Source organism: Malaclemys terrapin, chromosome 1 (genome assembly GCF_027887155.1).
Source record: "Malaclemys terrapin pileata isolate rMalTer1 chromosome 1, rMalTer1.hap1, whole genome shotgun sequence".
Lineage (NCBI taxonomy): Eukaryota > Metazoa > Chordata > Testudines > Emydidae > Malaclemys > Malaclemys terrapin.
The window spans coordinates 29,472,595-29,493,757 of NC_071505.1; the positions used below are offsets into that span (position 1 = coordinate 29,472,595).

General features: G+C 42.1%; 1 protein-coding gene across 1 annotated transcript in view; it reads right to left on the reverse strand.

Moving 5' to 3' along the window:
* Positions 1–5,856: 5,856 nt before the first annotated feature.
* Positions 5,857–21,163, reverse strand: part of C1H12orf40 (chromosome 1 C12orf40 homolog) — a 30,272-nt gene continuing 14,965 nt past the window's right edge. Inside the window, exons 6-13 of the mRNA XM_054016199.1 lie at positions 19,796–19,999; positions 18,113–18,246; positions 14,272–14,792; positions 13,929–14,001; positions 12,854–12,914; positions 7,997–8,063; positions 6,858–6,940; positions 5,857–6,471 (exon numbers count right to left, since the gene is read on the reverse strand). Of these exons, the coding sequence (XP_053872174.1) occupies positions 5,857–6,471; positions 6,858–6,940; positions 7,997–8,063; positions 12,854–12,914; positions 13,929–14,001; positions 14,272–14,792; positions 18,113–18,246; positions 19,796–19,999 (1,758 nt within the window). The remainder of the gene's footprint in view (positions 6,472–6,857; positions 6,941–7,996; positions 8,064–12,853; positions 12,915–13,928; positions 14,002–14,271; positions 14,793–18,112; positions 18,247–19,795; positions 20,000–21,163) is intronic.

Consider the following 21,163-nt stretch of genomic DNA (forward strand, 5'->3'; position numbering starts at 1 on the left):
GTCTCAAGGGAACATGCTGCCATATTTATAACTAGAAAAATCAGTTTAATCCTTCTCATTGGTTTAGCATTATAAGCGAGACGCATTGAAGAGTGAGTAACTGGATTTTACATGCTCTCATCCAGAGGGTTTGGAATAAGGCTATCTACTTTGATAGACACATTGCTGGCACAGAATTATTACATGTTATAGACATCTAGACCTGTGTTGGACTGGTTATTCACACATACGTTATCTCTCTCTCCTGCGTATACTCAGTACAATGCTTGCTTCTGCCATTGAGCTGCACGTTTTCAGTCTAAACTGAAACTGAACATTTAGCCGAAACTGAAAACTAAGTAAACTGGTAAGGACATTCTGGACAGAATGAGCTGTGCTGGCCACTGAACCAGAGGGGAGGTACAAACTTTGCAGCTTTCCAATCTTGGAGCCAGTTTGTCCCTCCCTCGTGCAATTCTGAACAGCCTCAAGCTGGCTCTAAACTACCTGGAGCACCAAGGCACCTATCTGGCATCCAGGTATTTCCCCTCAGCCATTACTTCTATGACAGGTAAGAGGTTGGTTAAGAACTGTCAAACCAATCTGCACAAAGCAGTGATTGCCCTTATGCTGGGGAACCCTCAGGAAGCTGGTTAAAATGGCTTTATGTGGTCTTTGCACTGCCAACATTAGTGGCAATGATCTGGCTTGACACAGAAAATTAGTAGTATAAGCTTGGGGGACACAGAAATTAGTAGTATAATTTATGAAAAATGTCCAGCCTATAGCATGGCTCTAAGTTCTTATATTTACATTACATTTATTTTTATCAAGCAGTGTTGCCTCCTTTAAAGCTACCTTGCTTAGGTCTCTGTGATGCTCTCACATATGTATTGTACATCCCTGAAATTTGCCTTTCTTTTTACAGTAGCATCTTCACTACACCAAGGTAGAATGCTGTCCTGCAGAAAGTTTAGGCCTACAGATCAGCCATTTTTGTCCAAAAGTGGGTGGTGCTGTATTAAGAGAACAAGAACAAAACTAAAAAAACCTCGAATACTCTATTTGAAATGTTACTCTATCTGAAATAGGTCCCCATAGTGCCAGATTTTTAACTGCAACCTTATGCCAATTTAAGACAGAATCATTTGTACTCTTCAGCATCTGCCCAAGCGTAGTCACTAGAGAATTACTTGGCCACATGGGATTTTTTGCATTTTCCAGCTAAATCAGCAGCCCAAATGTAAAATGTGTCATTCAGGAACATTTGGCTGTGACATGTCACCTACAGGAGGCTGATCCATGCCACAGGATAGTTGTAGTAGCATGGCACAGCCTAATGCCCTAGAACAGAGCCCAAAAACATGTGGCATGTAAAGCCATGCATGATGTTTGACACAAACTACTGAAAAAACGGACAGGTAAATATGAGAGACAAGGTGGGTGAGGCAATACACTGCTACCTCGATATAACGCAACCCGATATAACACAAATTCGGATATAACACGGTAAAGCAGTGCTCCGGGGGGCAGGGCTGTGCCCTCAGGTGGATCAAAGCAAGTTCAATATAATGTGGTTTCACCTATAACACGGTAAGATTTTTTGGCTCCCGAGGACAGTGTTATATCGAGGTAGAGGTGTATCTTTTATTGGGCTAACTTCTGTTAGTGGAAGGGATAAGCTTTCGAGCTTCACAGAGCTCTTCCTCAGGTCTAGGGAAGGTAACCAGAGTATCCAACCTAAATACAAGGTGGAACAGATTGTTAAGCAGAAGGGGTTCACACACTTAACATGAAGTGGGCACTTAAGGGTTTGCAAGCAGCAGCATGTGTTACAAATAGTTGTAATGAGCCATAAAATTAGTAGTGGCCCTGTTTGGTCCATGGTTTTTATTGTCCAGCAGAGTTATGAATTTAAGGACCCAGGCTTGTCTTATGAAGGTGTTGTTCAGGATTCTTTTGAGGATGAGGACTGAAAGTTCAGATCTGGCATGATCGCTTTGTGAAAAGTGTTTGCCCACAGATGATATGGTGTTTTTGTTTTTTATCATTTTTGTGTGTAAGTTCATTCAAGAGTGTAATGATTGTCTGGTTTCAGCCACATAGCTGTTGTGGGGCATTTGATGCACTGGATGAAGTATATTGTATGTTATGATAGGCATGTATGGGATCCAGGATCTTGAAAGATGTGTGTGTGGGGGGGAGGGTATTGATCATCATAGTAGTGAAAATACATCTTCAGGTTTTGCATCTGTTGTTCTGGTATGGACCGGTGCCACTTTGCTTTGGTGTATCCTGGTCTGTGCAGAGCCTGCTTCTGATGATGAGGATGGGGAGCTTGTTTGAATGCCAGAAGAAGGGGCTTAGAAAAAAATTATTTCAGGATGCAGTCCCTTTCAAGTATGGATTGTAATTGTTTGATGATAGCCCATATGGGTTCTAGTGTGGGGTGATAGGTGACAACTCAGGGTGTGTGATTAGTAGGATTTTTCCCCCCCTGTATTAAAGCAGGTTCTCCCAGTGTATTCAGGTGGCATATTCCATGATGCAATCTACTTCTCTGGTGGAGAAGGTGGTTTTAAATGTGTATTCCCTGTCTAAATTCCCTTATACATTTCCACCACAACTTCAAACTATCACCCAGCCATCACTCTCTCTAGAACACTCCCACACCAGCATCAACTTCCTAGACACCACGATCAGCTTCAATGATGGAACCCAACAGATTACTATATACAAGAGACCCATGGACCACCACACTTAAATCCTCCAGACACAACAAGAAATCTGTTATCTACAGGTACTCTGATACCATATAATAGACTCTGAAAAGAAAATCGGGGATACACAGACTTAAAACCTCAACACTTAAAACCTCCTTCACGTGACATAGTCTGCACAAGTTTTGCAGGGATGTGTGCAATGTATTATGTCCCTGTTACAACACAACACCCTATAGACTCCTTGCTCATAGTTGTGATACTGGATATCACATTTTTACTAAATATTGTCAGGAACTGTGGGGACAGTATTTCAGATGATATGTTAAGACTGTGGTTTTAGCAAATCATAAATATGATTCAGATAATTATACCTCCCTGTGAGGAAGATGATCATTGTAATTTCAGGTAAGAAAATTACTAGGAGGCTTGTGTTCTTTGAAGTCAGATTGAGATAATGTGAATGAAGAAAATCTGTTTATGTCTGGCCCCAGGAATCAGGCTCTGTTCTGGCTGAATACTGGCCCCATCTTTCAGAAGTCTGGCTGTACAAATCCCATCCCACACAAGCAGGGCCGGCTCTAGGCACCAGCCAAACAAGCAGGTGCTTGGGGCAGCACATTTGCAGGGGGCGGCATTCTGGCCATCCTTTTTAAAAAATTTTTTAAACTCACTTCCTCCCCTCTCGCAACGCTGCAGAAGCTGTAGTTCCTTGCCTAGCTCCCCTATAGAGCCAGCCCTGGAGCAGGGAAAGAACTACATTTCCCAGCAATCCCTTGGCAGCTATCAACAGGAAAGGGAGGGGGAGGGAGTGAGGTAGCTGAGCCATGCTGCAGCTTGCTGTGAATGGAGAGCTGGCTGCTAGAACGGGGTGGCACTGTGAGTCGGGGACAAGTGTGCCCAGCCCAAGGAGTAGAAGGCTTTGCCCCAGATATCCCCTTCAGAAGACTTCCCCAGACTGGATTAGGGATACTGGTGTGACCTCACCTTGCAGCCCCCAAAGAAGGAATTGGGTGGACTAAAGGGACAGTGCACCTCTCTATCTGAAGCCTAGCAAGGGAGGTACGTGGATCCCACTAGACTTTAAAATGAAAAGTAAGGGAGGGGAGGCTCTACTAGAGGACCTGGGCAGCTTTAGATACAGTACCAGGCACGTAGGAGGAATTCCACTTCTAAGCTATGGAAGCAGAAATTGACTTTTCCTTTCCAGATATAGCTAATATTCAGAAAGGGAATCTAGCATCTGCCTTCCAGATTTGAACACCCTCAAAATTCAGGAGTGCTCAAGCTCAATTTGGGCAGCTGTTACTTCATTTCCCCCAAATCAAATATACTGATCCACTGTAACTTGCTGTAGAAAAAGTAGGATAAAATTGAGCAAGAAATGCTTCCCAGTGATTTTTAGGACTGGAATTGCTATTTTCAACAGCCATTGCTTTTTTTTTTTTTTAGTTTTATTTGTTTAAAAGGAAGACAGTGATCGCATTGGCAAATTCCCTATAGAAAGAAAGAGTGGAACAAAAGAATAATAAAGGCACCTCAACTTTTCCTCATTTATGTAGGACAGTCTTATAATATGCATCCAGATATCCTCCAGTCACACAAGCTGAAAACTGTTTCACTTTACTGCAGTTCTGTAACCATATGGGAACCAATCCTGTCTGTGTTCTGTGCACATCCAAAATTCCTGCTGAATGACCCGCCCTGGGAGTGAGTTACCAGTGACCCAGGGCTGGGATAGCAGGAGGGTGCAGGTTCGGGGGGAGAGCCCAGGGCTGGGGCAGCAAGGATCAGGAGGATCCCAGGGCTGGGGTGGGGGGCAGCCAAATTTTTTTTTGCTTGGGGCGGCAAAAAACCTAGAGCTGGCCCTGCACACAAGATTTGTGAATGGGAAAAGGCCAATACCCTAAATTTTGGTGCTCTGAAAGTTCTGAAAGCACTTTTTTAGAAACATCCTAGCCCCGAACCTGCACATTGCTGAGCACTGCCAAGTTCCTTTTTTAAAATAGCTCCATATAAGTGTCCCTTAGCTCCAAACATAAAATATTGTAGAAAATGCAAACTATAGCTTAGCAATGGGCGTGGGGATAAATAACGTTCTGCTTACGCTGGAAAGGGATTTTAGCAATGTGGGATTGCCCACATCCCTTCAGCCAGGAATCCTTTGTAGTCAAAGCACAGTAGGAGGAGAAACTGACCTTATGGGGGTAGAACTAGGGAATCTTGCAACAGGGGTCACCAACAGGAGAAACCACAGCATATTACCCTTATAAAGAAAACCCACAGCACTGTTCACAGAAGAATTGCTAATGCGTCTTTTGCCTAAACTCATTTATCAACAAATGTGATCGCTGCAAGAAGGCAGGAGGCTAAAGCTTGAAAGGAAATGGAGACAACTCCAGGGGTGGCCTTTTCTGAACAGGATTGAGCACGTCTACTGTTGGTCATGTAGGTGAATAGAAGATTTCAGCTGTAGTCTGCATGGCCCCTTTCACGAGATCTACACTTTAAAGTGTGTGGTGTGTGTGGGGGGGGAAATAAGTGTGAACAGTGTTATAGGAAATACAACTCTTTATTTTTCAAGATTTATGGATTAACACAAATACTGAACTAAATAAGAAAAAAGGTTAGAACTCAGCATTTTAATCGGCAGGCAAACTACAAAAAGATGAGTCTGTATTTGCAATCAGAACATAAACCTACCACTACAGCTCATTTTAATATGTTGTAATAATTTCAGTTTATTCTGTGTGCATAGATGTGAAGTTGCTGTTTTTTTAACTAAAAATCATAAAAATTGGATACGTGTGTGTATAACCATGTGCATGTTTTTGTGCACCAAGTGCCCTATCCAATGCCCTTGGAAGTCAATGGAGTATTTACATTGACTTCAATAAGAACAGGATCCATCCCAAACCACAAAATGTTATAATTGTATTGTGGAAATGTATCTAATGAATAAGGGCTATTTTCACTAAGCTACTATAAAATATTGAGAACACAGTAATAATAATTTGTAAAAGAATATCTTGTCCAACAGCAAAAACCAAATGTACCAAATAAAAGGAAATAATGTATTGTGGAATGAATAAAATTCCCTAAGAGTACAGGGCTTTTTGATGTCCCCACAATATATTTAATAGGTTCTCCTTTGTACTCAGTTGCTCTCTTCTCTCTTTTTCATTATGTGAATGTAGTTCAGTACATCTACAGTCATCTTGTCAGGCAAAGTCAGATACTCCGTTTCAGGAGGAAATTCTGCAATAATTGGTGCATTGTCTGTACTTGAAGACCGAAATGCCTCATCTGCTGTAATTTCCTGCCCTCCAGTGGTATCTGCTTTACTAACATTAGTTAGTAGTTCAGCGCTGTGGACAGAGGAAAGATGATTTATACAGCAACATGCCTGTATTATATCACATTGTACGGCAGCATTTAATTTTTCTCCCCTTCCAGTAGGGCTCTCAGTTTGTGACCCAGCATCACACCTTTCTCTGTGATTAATAGTCTTCCTTTTAAATGATGGGTGTGAAGAGTTGGGCTGAGCAGCCTGGTCTTTATTTTCCTCCTCTGTCGCTTGTAAACTGGGCTCTGCCTGTTGCGTAATGTTGGCTTCGTTCATAGCAACACTAGTGCCAGGAGGGAAAAGCCAACTTTCCTTGCCAAAGCTAGGGTGTGGTCCTTTGCTTGTTGAAGCTGCAATTGGATTGGCACTGTTTACTTGAAAGGAGCTGTCAGAAAGACACTTTTCAGCTAGGTCGTCCTCTTCAGACTGTACAAACAGATTTGTATGAATGCAGTTGTACATAAGTCGCTACCACAACTACTGTAAGTAACGTGAAAAGGCTAGACTTATGATCTTCTTGTTCATGAACAGTTCTGTAATAGAAGGAACTGAGTGGAACTGTATTTCGTTAGATATTATCAAAATTCCCTATGGTCTAATATCCCTTACAGACAATGCAAATTACTGCTTAACTAAGCTATTTTAAAGCTTGGAACTGATTCTTTTTTATATTTCTCACAAGTGATTTTTGCTTGTATTAAGAAAGCTAATAACTAAGGTAATACAGCAAGGTCCTCTGCATTTGGCACGAGATAGCATGGTGGTAGAGCTCTTACAAATAAAAAGCATAAAGATAAAATTCCATTGCTTACCATCTCAGAACTAGTGCAGAAACAACTGTCTGTTTGCTTTGGAGAGTAACTGGGGGACTGACTGCTCAGTGATGATTCAATGTCTACAAAAGGAGCTTAGACTGAGAAAAATTAAGTTCAAACAAACAAACAAACCTCTCATATACTGTATGCACCAGTACAATACTTTAAAATAAAATTATTTATAAATTGGGTCAATGTTAAGACACTATTTATAGTATTAAGGGTTAGCTAGTTCATTGTGCAGTACATTATAAAGTGCCTATTCTCCTCTCAGAATAGGTGTTGTCTCCTGGTAGAATCCATGGGAATTTTATTCATGCACTAAAGCCCAAATTGTGCCATTAAAGTGCAGCCCTGTGCTGGGCACAGTGTGCAGCTGTACTGTCAGAGGCAAGCTCTATGGGGAGTGTGCCAGCTGCTGTACCTCATTGGGTATCTTGTACCCCAGGAGATGGGGATGTTCCTGGAAACCACAGACTTCATCTGTGCCCTGCTGCTACAGAGGGATAGGTGGGGGTGCAGACTCCTTGTAGACTCCTACCACTACCATGCCCCTGTGGAGCTGCAGGAAAGTCTGGCACTAAGAGGGTAAAGAGTCTAGTAAGAGGCTATGGTTGAACTTCCAGTGCAGGGACTAATTCACGTCAAAACATTTTACAAATTTTTTTCAAGCTAATCATGGTCCAAAGGAATGAGAAAGGAAGCAAATGAAAAAACTATACCTGGAACCATCACCTTATACTATCAAATGCCAGACATTCATAGGCTTGTGCTGTTGTGTTCATAGTAGCATTGCTAAGCTGTCTAGTGGAATGTTTTTTTTTTTTTTACAATTACTACTGCTCGCAGAATTAGCTTTTTATGATTTTGGAGATGCCAATAGTAGGAGAAATGAGACAATGAAAAAATTACAGATGATTAATCACTAGGGAGATGCTAACTTTAATCTTTTTAGGTAAAAGCAATTAAAAGTATTTCAGTTGTGCACTAATGTTCCAATTTCTTAATTCACTGTTGGGTGAATCAGACATAGTAGTAGCTCACTAAAAGTGATTACATCCTGTTTTCTTGACTTTAGATGTAGCTGTATTAGTTTTACATGGAGAAAAATCTACTTTAGAACTATGTATACTGACCCTTTTCCATCTTTCCAAGCTTTGAACTCACTTCAAAATCACACTGTTCCTCCTCTGCTGTCAGAACCTTTTTTAAAAAGGGAAGTTAATACATTTTTCAGTCCAATAGTCATACTTTTCGTCACTGTATTCCTTTTTATAAAATCTCTTTTTCCTGTATCCCATTGGACGAGGATACTAGAAATCTCCATGATGGTTCTGCCATGCATCTAGCCTGACCTCCTAATGTGTCCAGCCTTCCCTCATAAGAACATAATAGCAGCCACATGGCAATTATCTAGTTCTCTTGGGGTTAATATTCGTCCACTTTATAACTTATCACTTCATTCACTGACTAAGAAATATAAATTAGTTGCCAGACCATTTATTGTAGTCGGCACAGGTAGTGCTGCCAATAGTTAAGGTTTCCTGACACTTTCTATTGTAAACCCTTATTGTCAGTTGATTATAACTTGGCCACACTTCAGCCTTTTGGGCTGAAATCTTCCAGCATCAGGATGAATTTTTCTGGAAAATTTAAGCTAAAGTGGTTAGGCCATTGCCAAGATGAGAGAAAAAACATGGTTTGCCCATGTTAAAAAATATGCTTACATCCATTTAATTGAGAAGCTCTTGTGTCTCCATGCTTTGGAGCAGGGACCCTTAACATTTGGCATGTTTCTTGCCTTTTTCTTTTTGGTGAGTATATCTGAGGAAAGGACGCTGCCTTCCATGTCCTGGGATCATTTTATCTGATGGTGGGCCCCACCTAGTCACATGGCTGAAACATTAGAGGAGTCTGCATGGCCAGCTTTTAATGTAGGGTAACCATACATTTCCCTATGCTGAATACAGGACACCTGGGAAAATTGCTCAAATCAAATTCAAGCGAGTTCAGTGGCAATCAATCAGAACTATGCAGTACACCCCCCACACCACGACATGCTATAAAAACTCCAGGGCCCAGTGGGGGAAGGGGGAGTTTGGGGGTCTGGGCCGGCAGGGGGCTCAAGCTAGCTCCATATGGCGGGTCCAGGGAGGGAGTGCCGCCTCCACCCCTTGATTCACTTCAGCAGCCCACCCAGCCTGTCTTGGTGGTGGTGGTGGTGGGGAGAGGCACAACCAAAAGTTATAACTCAAAAGGTGGGGGGCCAGCTCAAAAAGTTTGAAAACAGCTCAGGGTGCTGGCAGGGGGTAGCTCAGGGTGCAGGGGGAGGTAGCTAGGAGCTGAGTGCAGGCACGGGGTAGCTCAGGGTGCAGGGAAGGAGTAGCTAGGGGCTGTGTGCCAGGAGGGTCCCCCTACGGTCCCTGTTCCCTAAGGGCTCTGTCAGCCATGAAGCCAGGTCCCCAACCCCTGCAGCTCTTACCAGCTGAGTGAAAAAAGGGGCTGGGAGCTGAGGAGTAGCTTCATCCCCTGCATCAGCACCAGCAGGAGAGGAGGGAACACCATGGCTGCCTGCTCCGCACTGCGGGGCTTTCCGCCCCCTGGCGACCCCCGTGGGGCTGATGGCAGGAGCTGGGGGCGGGGGGTGGAGCTGTCCCCGGGACTGCCCTGCACTTGCACTGCAATTTGGGGGGGGGGGGCAACATCCCCGATGCCCCCAACCTTGCCCATGGGCTTAGGGAGCTTCTGCCCCACAGGGACCATCGGGAATCCGGGATTCAGCCCCACGGCTCCTGCCTTCAGCCCCACAGGGGTGACCAGGGCATGCATTCAGCCACGCAGCTCCCGGCTTCAGCGGGGGAAGGGACAGGGGACACCAGGGATCAGAGCTTCAGCCCAGTGTGTGTGTGTGTGTGTGTGTGCGCGCACGGGTGTGTGTGAGAGAGATCACGGCTTCAGCCCCACGGCTCCAGCCCTGGGAAGGGGAGTGGGTGTGCTAGGGAATCAGGGCTTCAGCCTCACAGCTCCTGCCTTCAGCCCCATGGGGGTTACCAGGGCTCAGGCATTCAGCGCCTGCAGCTCCAGGCTTCAGCAGGGGGAGGAGGGATGCCAGGGATCAGGGCTTCAGCCCTGGGGGGGGAGGGGAAATTGGGGCTTCAGCCCCACAGCTCCCACCTTCAGCCCTGTGGAGGGTGCCGGGGATTGGGGTTTCAGCCCCACGGGGGCACTGGGAGGTCAAGCTCTGGGTCAGCATTGGTGCCCAGTAACCCCCCTGAAAGGACTTGTGGACCCCCCTTGAGAACTCCTGCTTTAGGTTTCACATGGGGAGGGGTGACACACACCCCTACCCTCCCCCCTCCAGGGCTGCCTTTCCTCCTACCTGATGTCACCGCTTCCCGCCTCTCCACCTGGCATGAGACCGCCACATGCTCTCACTGACCAGCCACTGCCTGTCCGCACTCACCCGCCTGCCGCAAACGAGATGCAGCTGGGGCTGCGCTGACCAGCAGGGAAGCGGAAAATACCAGAAAATTTGCCCCCTTTTTATTGTTTTGTTTAAAAAGGTGGGACACCTGCAAGAGGGCTTAAATACGGGACTGTGCCATTAAAAACGGGACGGATGGTCACTCTGTTTTAATGGCAAAGCTCCAACCAGCCATAACCAGAGAACTTAAGTTGTAAAATGAATTATGCTGCCACCAAATAATTTCATTGCCAAATATGGAGAAACACCAAGATAGTGACTGTGAAGGGGAGGATCCTACAGTTCCCAGTTCTCACAGAAGCGGTCTATGAGATCTGATTTGGAATTGAAACTAGCCCAGGAATCTACAAGGAACACAACTGAGAGGCTAGCATGCCAGAACCTTTGTAGAAGTGTGCGGGGGGGGGGGGGGGGGGGGCAAAAGTGCCCTTCCCTCTCTGCAGCTGGCTGCTCCAGTGGTGAGTCAGCTCCCCTATCTTCTGATGCTACAGCAGCTCCTGGTGGGCGAAAAATGTATTTGCAGCACCTCCCCAGCAGAATCTATTATTCTGCCAGGGGGAGGGAGGCGGTTTATAAAGGAGACATGAATTTTGTGTTTATTTTTGTTAAAAAGTTGGGGAGCCATGGCCCCCAGCCGCCCTGATTCTGGTGCTGAGAGGTACCAGGGGCCAGGAGCCCCTTTCTGTATCCTTGCATCATATTTTGGATCAAGTGGTGAATGTTAAGAGTTCCATGTAAAGAACAACACAGAGGAAGCCACTGAAGTGCAGAAGTACTTTTGGGCCTACAAAACTCATGAACAATTCTACGTATTTTTGAATGCCATCTACTGGCCCCTTATCTATATAATGACAGGTTTCAGAGTAGCAGCCGTGTTAGTCTGTATCCGCAAAAAGAACAGGAGTACTTGTGGCACCTTAGAGACTAACAAATTTATTTGAGCATAAGCTTTCATGGGCTACAGCCCACTTCTTCGGATGCATAGACTGGAATATATATATATATATATATATATATATATATATATATATATTATATATACACACACACACACATACAGAGAGCATGAAAAGGTGGGAGTTGTCTTACCAACTCTGAGAGGCCAATTAAGTAAGAGCTTGGCTGTAGACAATGGATCATGTGGTGTGTCCTGGATGGAAGCTGGAGGTATGTAGGTAAGTATAGCGGTCAGTAGGTTTCCGGTATAGGGTGGTATTTATGATACATCTGCATTTGCTCCAATCCCTCAGCCAGAGACAAGCACCTACAAGATCTCTATCAAGCATTCTAAAAACTACAATACCCACCTGCTGAAGTGAAAAAACAGATTGACAGAGCCAGACGAGTACCCAGAAGTCACCTCTTACAAGACAGCCCCAACAAAGAAAATAACAGAACACCACTAGCTGTCACCTTCATCCCCCAACTAAAACCTCTCCAGCGCATCATCAAAGATCTACAACCTATCCTGAAAGATGATCCCTCACTATCACAGATCTTGGGAGACAGATCTGTCCTCGCTTACAGACAACTCCCCAATCTGAAGCAAATACTCACCAGCAACCACACATCACTGAACAAAAACACTAACCCAGGAACCTATCCTTGCAACAAAGCCCGATGCCAATTTTGTCCACATATCTATTCAAGTGACATCATCATAGGACCTAATCACATCAGCCATACCATCAGGGGCTCGTTCACCTGCACATTTACCAATATGATAAATGCCATAATGTATGCCCCTCTACCATGTACATTGGCCAAACCGGACAGTCTCTACGCAAAAGAATTAATGGACACAAATCTGACATCAGGAATCATAACACTCAAAAACCAGTAGGAGAACACTTTAACCTGTCTGGTCATTCAATGACAGACCTGCAGATGGCAATTTTGCAACAGAAAAGCTTCAAAAACAGACTCCAACGAGAAACTGCTGAGCTGGAATTGATATGCAAACTAGACACAATCAACTTAGGCTTGAATAGGGACTGGGAATGGCTGAGCCATTACAAACATTGAATCTATCTCCCCTTGTAAGTACTCTCACACTTCTTATCAAACTGTCTGTACTGGACTATCTTGATTATCACTTCAAAAGTTTTTTTCTCTTACTTAATTGGCCTCTCAAAGTTGGTAAGACAACTCCCACCTTTTCATGCTCTCTGTATGTGTGTGTTTATATATATATGTTCCATTCTATGCATCCGAAGAAGTGGGCTGTAGCCCACGAAAGCTTATGCTCAAATAAATTTGTTAGTCTCTAAGGTGCCACAAGTACTCCTGTTCTTATCTATATAGCTATTCACATATGCACAGCTATAGAGCAGGGAATGGTATGTGGCAACCTCTCACACAGTACCCACCCCTCAAACAGTAGCTGTCTGCTGCTTTCTGGAGGTGCAGCAAAGAATCTGATCCAAAGTATCTGGCACCAACATTTTGTAGTATATAGCACAAAAGTATATTTGTCTCCTTAAGCAAAAGTGAAGTAAAACTGTTTTACCTTTTCAAATCCAAAGACTTGTGAGCACTCACAAGTGAATTGTTCCTGAGGAGTACTGTCACTAAGGAATAAAAACAAAATAAGGTCCTAAGGTAAGAGATTCATACTGTGGTTTTCAGCATCTATTTACTCCTCAAATGAAAAATATTACTACTAATCTTACAGTCCACTTTGATTATTTTCATAAAACATAGCAATTTGTAAGCTCATGTCACTGCTCTCTAATTACAAAATGCATTCCACTATTACAATTTGTTAAAGTTATATGTTTTTTAAAATTCTCAAGATATAATACAAAGAACTTGATTTTATAAACATCATTTCTGTGGAACAGTATGCTATTAAAGATTACTGAAGACAATGCCACTTTGTAAAATGAAAAGATAGCTCCAGAGGAAAGACTGTAACATTGGGTACTTGTATCAGAGGAGTAGCCGTGTTCGTCTGAATCTGTAAAAAGTAACAGAGGGTCCTGTGGCACCTTTAAGACTAACAGAAGTATTGGGAGCATAAGCTTTCATGGGTAAGAACCTCACTTCTTCAGATGCAAGTAATGGAAATACTTGGGTACTTGAGCAGCCTTGAGGTAACTGATGGGTCTGCTCAATAATGGCTATTTTCTTTAAAAATACACCTCTACCCTGATATAATGCGACCCGATATAACACGAATTTGGATATAACACGGTAAAGCAGCACTCCAGGCGGGCAGGGCTGTGCACTCCGGTGGATCAAAGCAAGTTCGATACAACGCAGTTTCACCTATAACGCGGTAAGATTTTTTGGCTCCCGAGGACAGCGTTATATCAGGGTAGAGGTGTATTGTCACACTGTCTATTTAACTTATTACCTTTAAAGCACTTTGCATTAGTTTGAGTATGTTTGCAGACTTATGGGCTGCAAAGCTAATAATCTTAAAGAAATTTTCATGTTCTTATACTCAGTGGGTGAAACTGTGGACCCACTGAAGTCAATTGGAGTTTTGCCACTGACTGCAGTAAAGCCAGGATTTCGCCCATCAAGTCTATCATATACAGATATCACCTTTTAATTTAACAATTGCTTATGAAACTTACTTATTCATTGTTGAATAATTCTGTATTTTTTTCTCTACGTTAGTCTTGTGATTGTGGTGATTTGTAAATGCTCCTTAAAAACAAAAATTAAACCTTGAATTTAAAATACAATTTTGAATTAAAACAAATGATTCCATAACAATTTTGATCAGAAATTACTATTAAATGACATATTAGCTCACAAGATGATTACCATTATATAATTTCACCTGAAACAAAAATACTGCAGTGCCTAGTTTCATAACATCTTTCTCACTATGACATACAAATCATGTGGCTCACTAAAACAATGCCAAAAAGATGGAAGCATAGTATTTTACTTCCTTGCATCACTTATACTTACCTGTTCTTTCATATTTTGAAGGATTTTCTTGGTTTTCAGAAGATATAATGTAATAATGTCCATCAGGGTATTCTTTCAAGTCGCTTTTATTAGGCTGTTTATTTTCTTTATGGCTTGCACTTGAAATATTCTTACTTTTAAAGAAAGTCTGCTCTGGAACAGTGAAAATCCCTTTAAGGCATCTGTCTACAGTATACCTTTCAGTACATTTAGTCATGTTATAAATTTCTCTATTACAAGGGCTACATCTGTTGGATATTTCATTCATATCATCTGGATCTGTAAATAACTGGCTGATACTGGCTTGGTTAACAAAAGGACCACAATATTCCATGGAAGGAATATCATGAATCAGTGGCCTCTCATCTTCAGACAATGCTAGACCATTTTCATCATGAGTGTCGTTTGCTGCTGTTTCTTTCACAATACCAAATAATGGCTCTTTTATTCTGTTGTTGCTTCCGGAATCTTTACTGGTAATTAAAGCTGGAGTATTACCAACAGAGTTTATATATTCTGGACTTTGAGGGAAAAAAAGAGAAAAAGCCTGCTCAGTTCAAAAGTAAGCAAAACACTAAATGCTTAAACATTAAATTACCAATTTTAAGTTAAGAATCTCAAAAAAACCTCTACTCTTTATGCTCTCCATACTTACTTCTATCAAAAACGTATGTTCTTTTAATGGATAAATTCTCCTGTATTGTAGATGTGGTTTTATAGTAAGGCAAAAAACATAGAACCTAGACCTGCAGCTTTAAAGAGAATTAGAATTCAGCTTCATGCCACCTCTGGACATAACAGGGGACCTTGCACAAAGAGCTGTGAATAACTAAATCAACCACTGTATGTCACTGCTGCTCCACTCATCTGAATTAGACACTGGACTGTGCACAACATCCAAATGCAAGACAATCTTCTTTAGGGTTTTTAAAAGGTGGTTTGTTCTTGTAGGGTACAATTCCCCTCTGTACAGAAGACCCATGAAAAGTCTCTGTGCCACTTAAGTCACTGTTCTTAAGTGGTGAATAGGCCTTGTGCAAGCTCTGTGGACAGAGGGAAATTTCATTTGTATCTAGTGGCAGTGATTTACATTTAGCACAGAATTTTTTAATAAACATACATTTTCTTTTGCCCATAGAACAGTCTCAGCCTACAGTAGGGGTGACATTAATGACCACTATAATTAAGGCTGCATAAATATTTCCATTCTAAGCTCACTTGAACCTTAATGAAATTTTCATCTTTCAAACTAAAACTTTCCAGTGTTGGATCCTGCCTGCAGGATAACTTTTTGGGGAGTCTAAGTAAATAAGTTTAACTGTATTTGAGTGCATATGTCTTTTTTCCTGAATACCACACAACTTAAACATCTGGAAAAATCCCTCACTAGAGAGAAGTGCCTTGGTGTGTTCTGGTGAAAATTGTTTTTGATTTTGACCAAGTGAAGAGCCCTTTGGGAAAAAAATCATGCATATAGCACATGTCCATGTACAGTAAGGAAGGATACATGTGCTCACGTGCAGCACAGTTTTTGAACAGAAATACAGAGGTATCTTAGTACTAATCCACATTGATGCTCTGAGAACTGACAAAAGCAAGAGAGTGCAAATCAATGGCTGATACGTCATCCTTGAGTCCTGTCACCAATGCAGGGCACAACTGCATGACAGTCAGAGAAAGAGAAATGCCTCAGTATTGCATACCATGGTAAAAGTTTTGGAGTGCAGGGCTGCCCAGAGGATTCAGGGGGCCTTGGGCAAAGCAATTTCGGGGGCCCCTTCCATAAAAAAAAGTTGCAATACTATAGAATACTATATTCTCGGGGGGACCCCTGCAGGGCCTGGGGCAAATTGCCCCACTTGCCCCCCTACCCCCCGGGTGGCCCTGTTGGAATGTCTGTTAGGAAATACTAGAAATTGGACAAAGACCCAAAATGATTCTTGGGTGAAAGCAGTGTCCTCTGCTTATGTAAAATCTGGCAAACATTTAAGTTTTGAGAGACTAACTACATGAGAGGAGGGAAAAATGTTATCTGCAGAAACCTATGACACATCTCTGTAAGAACGTAACAGAACTGAAGCAACACAGAATGCAGGGGCTCTGCTCTTATGCTTCTGCCCTCCTCCAAGCTACTGTTTGCCACCATCAGCTTCTTTTAACTACCTCTTATTCTGCTGATTTACCTTCCCTGCAGCTCCTAATTGGTCTCCTCCCACTTCATTTTCCCACTTTGTCCTGTCTCCTGGTCTTTCTTTCCCTCAAGTGGTATCAGTAATACCATGCTGTTTCTGAAATGGCCTTCAGTAGTGTTGGCCAAAGCTAACCTGTGAGCATTATAACACCGCCAAGTGACACTATTTAATGCTAAGTAAAAATAAGTGCTAATCTATGACATAGTCTACTACTATTTAGAGTCATAGCCATCTGGCATTTGTACATTACATCCAAGTTTTTGGTTACTGCTTAATAAATAAATGCAAATACTCTAAATTGTTATTTAAAAAAACTCCTATAATGCCCCAAGTTTTCACTGTACCTTACAAACAATGAAAAACACATTTCCTACCTTGAACAACTGGCAGTCAAAGGCAAGATAAGATGTGGGACAACAGTTCAGATAAGAGGTTGTAGGGATTATAGATGAAGAGCATCAAGTACGGAGGAGGGAAGATATGAAGGACCGAGAGAAGCATTTCTTCAGCAAAGAGGAGGAAAGTGGTCCAAGCTTAAGGTGCAATCCTTGAGTGGGAGAAGGAGACAAAAGGGGAACAGTAAGAAGAGAGGATTGAAAAGAGCACAGGAGTGAAGGGGCATGAAGAAATGAAAGCGGAAATGTAGGGGAGGCAAGATTATGTAGGGCTTTGAATGTGATGCAATGAGGTCCAGGAAGTTAATGAAAGGATTCAAGGATGGGCATGATGTAGTCAGAGTGAGAGAACAGGAAGAGGACTTCAATCGTCTGCATTTTAGATAGCTGTGGAAAAGGTGGGAGAAGTGAGAGGCAAAGATAAGTTAAATTTCTGATGACTGCGTCAGTCCAGTGTTTCTGTAGCTAGTGCTGCCTGCCACCAAGTGAGAAATCCACAGTCCCTTTCTTGTAGGGACAAGCGAATAGACTGCGTGTACTTGAGAAGAGCTCCCATTATTGTGCTTCCCTGATCACGCTAGTCAGTGTTGGAACATGATGATGGATTCCAAAAGGCATTCTGTCTTGCCCTCCTCAGTCATATGGTGGACCGGGGACTTGAGAGCAAGTGAAGGAATAAACTGGGAGGAAAATTAGACTCCTTAGGAGCTCAAGAGACATGCAGAGAACCCCTGGAACAAACTTGAAATAAGATATTTATTATAAACTGCGTATGACCCTAAGCAGTCAGTTAATAGGTAAAGGTTTTCTCTTATCAGCACATTTTTCAAAATATATTTTATTTCATGTTTCTATTTCTCCTTTGTGAAAAGGGAATGATTTCATGAAAAAAAATTAAATTCTTAATTAGAAAAGGAAACTAGAAGAATTATTTAACCAACAGGAGGCAAGTGCATGCTTTTGTTTGTTCTGCAAATTGCATGTGTAATGGAGGAATTCAGTGACACTACTGAATAATGTAGTGAGAAAATGAACAATTGAATCTAGGATATTGAACTAAAATAACTTTTTGATGTATTTCAGTAATTTGTAAGTAATCTGGTACTTTTGTCATTTACATTTCATCCCAACTTAATTTTCAAAGGCATTGAAGTACAATAAAAAATAATCAGATAATGAGTCTTGAAAGTCCTTTCTTTCTTATTTTTAAATGTGACTATCTTTTTTTTAAAAAAAAGCAAAATCTCTGCCTACCTATTCAGTTTCTTAAACAATGTTCCCAATGGTCCTGCTATATTGGACTTGCTAAAAATGCATTGCCTGTTTTGAGGTTTTGAAACCCAAGGGTCTTGAGAGAGAATATTTCCCGGCTGAGAAAATGGTAGAAACTGCCAAAATATTAAATATAGAGAATAGTTAATTTTAATATTTAAAATGACATTTCACATTATATAACTATTGTGATTATTTAGAATTTTTTTACAATAAAATTCAACAAGACAATGTCCCTTCTATCTCTATGGGGAAAAACAAGATTTTATTCTAATACAGTTGAAAAAATGGAATAATGCTATTTATTTCCATAAATTCATTATGGAGAAAAACATTCATTGTATTGCACTATGTAACAGGTCAAATCCCACTTGCCTTATTCACAGAAGTGTCTCAATTGACTTCAGTGCAGGTCGTATTTTAAATACTGGCTGTCAGCCAGATTGCTGAAGGCCTTCAAATGTCCATCTAGCATCCAATGCCATCAGAACTACAAAGTTCTGACTTCCTGAACTTGCATTAAGATACCATCACTAATAGAATTTAAAAGGTTTACATGTGTGTGAAAAAATTATTTTCTAAAAAATAAAAATATTTTAGCAGGAAAAACCGCTCATAACTGCTATTGTATTCTTTCACATGATTTTTCAAATCTAAAACAAAATAAAACTACAAAATCAGATGGCCTAAGAATAGACAACTGTCATTAATTGCCTTAAAATGGCATATCAAAATATTGACTTAAGTTAAAAGGTATCCTCTGGAGAAGGAGTTCTCAAACTTTTTCAGAGCATTGAGAACATCTTAATAGAGAGATTGGTTAGGGGGATGGTGTGTTATCACAAATTAGATTGTACTTGCTTATGTGGGAAAGTAATATTAGGAAAATATTTCATGTATTTTAGCGGTCTTTCCTGTTTCCTGTTCCTGCATTGAAGTAGAGTCAGCACCATATTACCAGCCAGCTCTCCACAGAGTACTTGCCACTGTTGGTGTGTAGCCCATACAGCAGGGGTAGCCAACCTGTGGCTCGGAGCCACATGCAGCTCCTTGTATAGTCACCGACTCCAGGGCTGGAGCTACAGGCGCCAGCTTTCCAATGTGCCGGGGGGTGCTCACTGCTCAGTCCCTGGCTCTGCTCCAGGCCCTGCCCCCACTCCACCCCTTCCCTCCCCTGAGCCTCCCATGCCCTCACTCCCCCCCTTCCCCTCAGAGTCTCCTGCACACCACAAAACAGCTGATCGGGAGGTGCGGGAAGGGAGGGGGAAGCGCTGATGGGTGGGGCTGCCGGTGGGTCGGAGGCACTGGAAGCAGGGGTGAGGGAGCTCATGAGGGGCTGCTGACATATTACTGTGACTCTTTGGCAATGTACACTGGTAAATTCTGGCTCCTTCTCTGGCTCAGGTTGGCCACCCCTGCCATAGAACTTGCTTAGCCTTTACACTATCGTTATGTATTCATGAGTAAGAACTCAGAGAAAGTTCTGCGTGTTCATAAAATCAAGCTGGGCTTATTTTCAAACCAACCAATTGTTTAAAAAAAATAATGTCACTCTAAATGTAGCTTGCACCAATCAGCAAGAAACCTTCTGCCATTTCACTAGACCCATCCCAAAAGAAAAAATGTCATTTAATAGAATTCCTCTGAAATGACAACATATCAAACCTGTTTGCTCTGCTTCTCCTCTTCGTAGGCCACTTCCCAAGGACTGCATGCTAGGTTCGTTCTGAAATTTTGTTCTGGAGATTGTTTGTAATTAGAAGACCAGGAAACCGAAGAGGACACTGGATAGGAATTACAGTCTGCTGCTAGATTGTACAGATGTTCAAGACTAGAGTCTGTGCAAGTTGATTCCATTACTTGTGATAACTTAAGTAAAGCACAACAGACATTTTATTTATCTAAACATATTTTACTTTCAGTAAAATTCTGTATTTTACAGAATACATTACACATATACCTACTACAAGAAAAATGTAAACCTATGTGACCTATCCATATATAAACTTTTTCATGAAGAAAAAGAATTCTGCCAATGCCCGGTTTCAGCAGTGCACTTATGCACATGCCTAACTTTATGCATGTGCCTAAGGGCTATGATGAATGGAGGTGGACTTAAACATGTCTTTAAATTTAAACATGTACTGAAGTGCTTTGCTGAGTTCAGACTTAAATTGACAAAATGGAATATTTTTCTCTCTAGCCTGGAGAGCTCTCTTGTGGGAGGGAGGGTGCCATGTTGGCCCAAGCCGGTCAGCATATAAAGGAGATTTGGAGGCAGACTGGGTGAAGTGCCATGGGATCTGCAACTACAGAGATCCTGGTGGCCCTTACACCCAGCATAAGGAGCACATAGTGGCAAGGTCTTCTGTTCAAACTAATGGACAATGCCTTTGCATTGCAATCCGATGGCTTGCCATAGGCTGGAGAATGTGAATCTTCAGACCCACTCTCTCTGCTTAGTACTTTGTACAAATCCCACTTTTTCAGGCTTTGTGGAGATGGATAAATTTCACCCAATGCAATTATTTATTTTCAATAGTTTTTTAGCCCAGTGTCTCCATTTTTGGATGCAAACAAGCATGCAGGTGCAAATGCTGGCGCACACTTTTCAAAACAGCCTGACACCTGTACGTGCACAGTGTTAGCAAGTATTTGCACATATAAAGAGCAGGCACAGATCTAGGGTGACCAGATGTCTTGATTTTATAGGGACAGTCCCGATATTTGTGGCTCTTTTTTTTTTTTAATATGGGCTCCTATTACCCCCCACCCCGTCCTGATTTTTCACACTTGCTATCTGGTCACCCTACACAGATCTGTACATGCAAGTGAAAGTCAGGCAGAGGCCCAGATGACAATCTGCCTTCATGACATTCTATACCAACCTAAAATGATGGCCTCTCTCTCTCTCTCCCCAACTAGTATGAGGGATACAACTGTAGTGGAAGAGTTTTACTAAAGTAATGTCTAGGAAAGTAATTTATTGCAAGCTGTGATCTTTGTAAAATACATTTTCATAGCCAAACACCT